General features: G+C 43.6%; 1 protein-coding gene across 1 annotated transcript; it reads left to right on the top strand.

Annotated features, from left to right (window-relative positions):
* The first annotated feature begins 2,309 nt into the window (after positions 1 to 2,309).
* On the top strand, positions 2,310 to 6,234 carry id4 (inhibitor of DNA binding 4). The gene is made up of 3 exons (XM_070966555.1): positions 2,310 to 3,431; positions 3,982 to 4,047; positions 4,777 to 6,234. The coding sequence occupies exons 1-2, from the start codon at positions 3,054 to 3,056 to the stop codon at positions 4,027 to 4,029; spliced, it is 426 nt and encodes a 141-aa protein (XP_070822656.1). The 5' UTR covers positions 2,310 to 3,053; the 3' UTR covers positions 4,030 to 4,047; positions 4,777 to 6,234.
* Positions 6,235 to 7,129: the final 895 nt, after the last annotated feature.

Below are 7,129 nucleotides of genomic sequence, written 5' to 3' on the forward strand. Positions count from 1 at the left end.
CCAGAAAGCAAACAAACTAGATTGTATTGAAGAAAGTCACTCAACAGATAGAAGAGAATCATTTCCTTTGGATTATCATGCAAAACTCTACGTACAGCCTGCATGGCATTATTTTGTTGTCTGTGTTTGTTTTTGTGTGTGCCCTGTCAACTAAACCACACCGCGCAGAGGAGGCAGGAGGAGAGAGGAAGGAGGCTTTGAGGCGTCTGAATACGTCAGATTTGTTGGCATGCATGATTTAACAGCATCAACATGCTAACCTGAACACCTGTTATTCGCGAGAAGTTTCAGACAGAGCGTCCCTGTAACCATAGCAACCCACTGTCAGTCCTGTCTGCGTGCGCACAGCGCGAGGGGCGCGCCAGGAACGCTGCTGCTGTCCCGGCCCTCTGTCTTCTGTCATTGTCCTCTTTTTGTATTAAGATGTTTTCCACTGCGTAAGAAAATGTACGTGTGACAGTGAAAAGTATCAGTGCGTGAGTGTCGCGGTCAGTGCGTGAGTTGCACTGAGTTGCACAGCTCGTCTATGCGAGCAACGCAGGAGAGGAGCGCGCGACCAGATGACGTAATTAAGAGTGCCAGTCGAACCTTAAAGAATGGATGTGATGGAAATATGACATTAACGTGTGATTTGTGTAATACTATGAGGAAAGGCGCAGTTTGATGCTTCCGTCTGTTCAGTGGAAGCTTGAGTGATGAATTTCCGGTGTTTCCACTCAGGTTTTATGTGCAAATTGGAGGATTTGCATAAAAACAGGTGGATGGAAATGCACTTTACGGCACGCCTCGTTTCAGCTTTGTACAGTCCTTGATTTGGTTTGAAACATTTCTATGAAATCTGCAAATGAATTATTTTATATGGAAAAACTATTCTTGGTAGCAAGTTTTTTCAACCCATTAGCCTTCAGCGAGGGAGCCAAAAGCTTGAAATTCACACTGTGTAGAATCTCCAACTTTCTGTTTTATTGTGGACATATATGGTCAAAGTGGAAGCATTAGTGAGTCACTGCGAAGGCAAAACTTGACAGTGTTTTTCTCTCAGAACTAGTCCGTCATCTGCTTGTCATGAGCAGGGTTCATGCACCATGTTGCTTGTGGAAAGGCTACAATCAAAGATTCATACCACTGACCCCTTTGAAGTTGTCCCTGAACCAAACATTGTTGCACACATTACTGAGCAGAACAGTCACTTCCCATGGCAACAGAAAACAGAACGAGAGAGACGGAGGGAGGAGGACAGAGAGACTGTGAGAAGAGGAAAATAGCCATTTAAAGCCATTTAAGCCTTTCAACATTCATGACAGAGGAGACTGTGGTGGTTCCCATAAAGTTTGGGACATTAAACCTCCAAAGAAGCAATGAGGTGGGTGTCATCCCCGCTCCACTCAGACCTGAGCCCCCAGCCCCGCCATGCATCCTGGATGGAAAACACTGTGAACTGAAGCTGAGTGTAGCTTCCATGTTGTCTTGGCAACCTGCCTGACAAGAAAGAAAGAAAGAAAGAAAGAAAGAAAGAAAGAAAGAAAGAAAGAAAGAAAGAAAGAAAGAAAGAAAGAAGAGGAGAGGAGAGGAGAGGAGAGGAGAGGAGAGGAGAGGAGAGGAGAGGAGAGGATTTGGGTGTGAATGGATGAGCTCCCCACGTGTGGCGCCAGGCAGTCTACCCGGCGGGGCAACTCAATAGGCGGCTGTGAGGGAGGGAGCGGAGCGGCGACGCGTCCCCGAGAGCGGAGGAATGTGGGGGCACAATAACACACAGCTGGAGTAAGGAATGGCAAGGAGGCGCCGCTAAAGTGCCCTGTCCCTGCTCCCCTAGAGCTGCAGTCAGGGTTGTGAAAATGAAAACGTTTATTATATGAAGTTTTAATATCAATTTATTCAATCAGAGGTGATGATAAGCTCGAAGTATATGTCCTTGAGATCCCATTTTCACTCATGAAGTACTAGAAATAAATCTGATTAAAATATATATAAGCGTCATAGCAAAATTACAATTCGATGAAGGAATGCTGCATAAATAAGACTGTAATAATAAACTGCAATGAGGTTAGGGCTTAGTTAGTTAACCAAGTTAACAGCCAATAACATTTCAGCCGTGTTTAGCCAAGTCCTAAAATGAACTAAAATATTATTAGGCCATGATGGTTATTTTATTTATTGAGGACTTGAATTATACTGTGGCCGCTGTCAGTTTACGATCTGATTCTCGTTTCCTCAGTGAGGTAAGACAGGTTTCTTCTTCTAAGCTAAGCACGTGGTTCGGCTCCGGATCATCTGTCACAGGGGTGATCAATGCGAGCGAGGCTGTGCGTAATTACGCATCAATGACTACGGCACTAACGAAGCAATCCGACGCTAATCAGCGTGGTGAATTGTGCATATGTACCACCACCTCTGTCTGGATCGATCAGAAAATTGTCAAGATAAGCCTCCTGATGGCTGGACGTTAAGATACTTGAGACTTTTTCCTTTGTACAGCGATGGTAATGCGCAATTGACTGCTTAAAATCTCTCTCTCTCTCTCTCTCTCTCTCTCTCTCTCTCTGTCACACACACACACACACACACACACACACACACACACACACACACACACACACACACACACACACACACACACGCAAACATCTCTCCTACCAACAGGCAGCCCACCGCAGCGCACACAGAATGAGACACGCCTTTTTCTCGGCTCCGTTGTGGGGTCGGTGGGCAGCGGGCTGCCGGTGATTGACCAGCTTCTCTCCCTGATCTGTCAGCCGGCTGGCTTGGCGCCTCCCCTCTCCTCTATAAATGTAGGAAATCTATTCATTCCTTTCACATCGAGCCTGCTGAAGTAAGGGGAACTGTGAGGCTCTACGGGATGTGTTGACAGACTAGAATTCCGCCTTTGAGTTGATCTTATTCTCTCGCTAATTTGCGGCTGTATTAGAGTAGCTTTCGCTGTGTTTACAGCACCGTGGTGTAATCTCTAATACCCCCTGCTACCAGTAGTGTAATTCTTTGGCTTTTTGTGTTGTTGTTGTTGTTGCTTCTCTCTGAGCCGTTGGTTATCTAAGATGAAGGCTGTTACTCCAGTCCGCCCCCAGGACTCCTCCTCCAGCAGCAGCGAGCTCTCCCTGCACTATCTGTCGAAGCAGAGCCTCAACATCGCCCGGTGCAGGATGGAAGAGGAGGACCTGTACTGCCTGCAGTACGACATGAACGACTGCTACAGCCGGCTGAAGCGCCTGGTGCCCACCATTCCACAGGATAAGAAAGTCAGCAAAGTGGAGATCCTCCAGCATGTCATAGACTACATCCTGGACTTGCAGCTGGCCCTGGAGACGCACCCTTCTCTCCATAAACAACAGCCACAACAGACCGGGACCTGCCCTCCTCCAGCCTCCAACCCCAGCCGGACACCGCTGACGGTGCTCAACATTGACCACCATCAGGTAAGCTTTAATGAGCGGAGACGGCTCTCCATTCCTCTTTTCCACCGGGACATACCGGGGACCCCGATTTACTGTACCTCCCCGTGCCAGACTGCCCTCCGCCAGTCAGACTCAGACAAAGCGCGTCATGCCCGTTATCTGTCATTGTCCTTTCAATGTTAGGAAAAGAAGACAGCAAAAAATGAAAATGCTGCACACCGCATATCACAGCCGGAAACATCAGGCGCAAAAACGCTTTTGGTGTGGGTTAGATTGCGCACTTGATTGCGGGCTTTATGATTTGCATGATAATGACAGTGTGTGTCAGAGGCCCACCTTATCCTAGGATTGGTGAAGTACCTCAGCCTGCAGCCCACTCCACTGCGCACAATAAGGGCAATTTGTTATTCAATAGGCTATAGGAGAATTTATTATGGGAGATATAGCCAGCTAATTTTCTGCTGCTCTGCTGTATATCATTTATTTTGCAGGGCTTTAGGCCTTGCTTTTATTTAGTCTTATCCATGGAAGCCAAATCGTTTTACATGTTCCCTTTTCTTCTTTTTTGTAGAGGACGTCAATAGTCAAAAAGCCGGAGGACTCTATTTTATGCCGCTGAGACATAAGCACTGCGTCGGTAAGTTGACTTGAAATATCATGAGTCAATTTAAAATGTTCTTTGATTTGTTGTTTACCATTAGAAGTTTGATTGATTTTGCTTTTTTTTTTTGTCACAGAGACACATGTGGCCAGTATAAAACACCATAAGTGGGGGTCATTGAGGCATCCCCATTTGCTTGATTATTGTAGCCTATATGTGGTGTGAATTGTCAATCTCTAGAGTGCTCAGGGGAGGCCAGTAGATGTCAGGGAAAATAATGATTGAGGAACATTAAATTGGCACCAACCTCAGAGGCAGCTGTGCTTTGCGCAATAACTGTCACTGGTGAAGCAATCTGGCAAGAAGAGAGGGTTAAAACCTCAGCTTGCCCTCTCTTTCATTCTTACACACACTCCTTCCTCCCTCTCACACACTCTCTCATTCACTCTCTGTCTGACCCTCACAATTCCAGTTAAGCTGCTGTTCTGGCTTTAAAGTTAGATTTACAGCACTGACTCTAAACACACGTGGAGAGGCTAAGAGCAGGAACCTGGTGTGTGTTACAGTAAGGCTGTCTTGCAGGCTTGCTGAGAGCCTCGGCTGCCTCTCGGCAGCCTTGCCCAACAGCCTGAGGAGCTGTGTGGTTGTTGTTTGACCTGGTTTGTTTTGGGTTGTTGATCAAGCATGGCCTCTGTTTTGTCGGTGGCGCCAGTCAGTCTGGAGCTCTGTAGCTCACCCCCCCGCTGCTATTCATCCCCTCCACAGGTGTGCAGGCTGCACAGAGCCACTCCAAAGCCAGCAAAGCTTCGCCAGGGACTCACACCCAACTGGAGGCACAATCACAAGGGGATTTCAAAACCGCTGGGAAGAATTCAACCCAAATAAAATCACAATTCATATCAGCTTTTCTTTTTTTTTTGGTTCTATCGAACAAGGAGTCCGTATGTAGACATATCCCTCTCCTTCCTCCTGTTTAAGTTGCTCTGACTTCACCTCTTGTCATTTGACATTTTTCTAAAAAAGTGAAAATATGGATTCTCCTCGCTGAGACATTTTTGTTGGAAAGCTGTCTGTCAGCAGCTATGAAACCTGTTTGTGAATTGTGCTTAAAGAATAACTAAAAATGACTCCAGTTTAAAGCTTTACTAAACTGCGAAAATCATTGTACATGTTTTGGACATCTATTGTTTAAAATAGATGATTTGTGTTGAACAGGGATGTCATCCCTGGACTCTTAAAATGTTTGATATTGTAAAAAAGAACAATTCTGATTCGAGGCAATTAAGATTGTACATAAAGACACACAAATGTTCTATAAAAGTATGTGAAAAGAAGACTTATATGCTTAAAATAGACTATTGTAATTATAAGATATTTTTATTAAAACCTTTTTTTGTTGTTATGTAAATATTGTGTTTCCACTTCTAAGTCTTTAGTAAGTCTACGTGGTTATGCTCTGCCAATAATGTCCTCACATGATGATATTGGTTAACTCTTTGCAGTGTTTTTGGAATAGTTTAATATGTAGCATGTCAGGCTCATTGCAGAGATGTTGAATGTGCACTGAAGCAGCCCTCCCTCTGTAGATATGTGGTGGAGTTCAACACGAGTTCCTTTCTTATTTGCCCTGCTTAGCTTTCTCTTGAATTGTTTTGTACTCATTAACTATGACAACTCTGACCCGCTTGGAGCGAAGGGTTGGTCTGCTGTTTGATCTTTTAAAAAGAGGCCTGATTTGATTCTGTTATGTTGCACTCTAGTTGAAAATTTAATCGGAGAGTTACAGCACTTCTGACAGTGCTTATAATGTAAAACCTTAAGAAAAAATCACTGCAAACTATGTCTCTATTACATTTGTGCAGTCAGAGCTTCTCCTTGAGAAATTAATGATTGACACCATGAAATCATTCAACTTTGGTTATGAATTGATGAAATATATGAACATTAACAGACTCCTTTTGAACAACAACAACCAATGATATTCAGACAGGGAATGTCTTTAAATCAATATGAAATGATTTCCCTGTTGGAGAGTCAGCAGCCATTGTTAATGTAAAGAGGGAAAAAAGCCTTTATTTTTCATGACATTGAACACCGAATTTACCTCACCACCCTCCTGCCAGTGTGAGAGGGCACTTGTACATTTCTGTCAGCTGCACTGTTGGACTTGACCTTCACTGGCTTGTGAGGAGTTGTCAAAACAATTAAAGTTTCCAGGAAGAATTGTGTCGTCTCAAGTTTTGTCTCAAGGGGCATCTTTATTGTTCATTATTTTCAGTGGCAACGCTGCAGCATGAAATAATGTGGAAAAAGAGGGAGGTGCAGGGCAAAATAAACCAAACAGAATGCAGTGTGTGACTCTCACGGAAAATAAAGGGTGGATAAAGATATTAAAATGTTGCAGATGTCATCTAAATCCGTAAACCTGTTTTGCAGGATTTAGGGATAAAGCTTTTTGTTTTGTGGGCTTTTTATTAATTCCATCACAAACATGGCCACAGCCTCAGCAGGATTGCAGTTTCACAAGTGAGAGCCAAGAAGTCCGATTCATATTAGACTATGAACCAGGTGTCGTTGGTTTGAAAGGCTAGAAGCAATATAATGCAAGCCGCAAATGATGTCTCTGTGCGGATGTTTAAAGCAGTGACAAATAAGTTATCACAGTAATATTTTAAATAAGAATGGTTTTGTAAAATGAAATGGATCATGTAAAATAAAAACACTCAATGAACACAGGCCTCTGTGGCAAGTACAATGCAAGTAACATAAGCCACAAATAGAATAGGATGACTGTAGATAAATGAATATCGCAGAATGAAGTCACAAATACAACATCTACAGTATTCAGCTAAATGTATATTCTTACTTTAGGTGTCTGGCATTTAGCTTCAACTAGAACAACCTATGATGAGTAAACATGCACAGTAAACACGACTTTCTAGATTACCCTCATTGCCAATAAGTAGAGTTCAGGGGTAAAAAATTTCTCAGTTCCCTTAAAAGAATTCTGGTAAGGAAGTATGATATTAAAAATACTGGGGTGAAAGACAGCAAATCATATTCACACTTCTAATTAAAAGAAACTTGCGGGCTTCTGTACGAGGCCTCATCAGGTTTT

The sequence above is a fragment of the Chaetodon trifascialis genome, chromosome 7 (genome assembly GCF_039877785.1).
Source record: "Chaetodon trifascialis isolate fChaTrf1 chromosome 7, fChaTrf1.hap1, whole genome shotgun sequence".
NCBI classification, from domain to species: domain Eukaryota; kingdom Metazoa; phylum Chordata; class Actinopteri; order Chaetodontiformes; family Chaetodontidae; genus Chaetodon; species Chaetodon trifascialis.

What these genes read in the sequence shown, in the direction of transcription:
- id4 (XM_070966555.1), top strand. Translation starts at nt 3,054, where the DNA reads ATGAAGGCTGTTACTCCAGTCCGCCCCCAGGACTCCTCCTCCAGCAGC. An exon ending in TCAACATTGACCACCATCAG is followed by an intron (nt 3,432 to 3,981) that starts GTAAGCTTTAAT and finishes TCTTTTTTGTAG; the next exon opens with AGGACGTCAATAGTCAAAAA.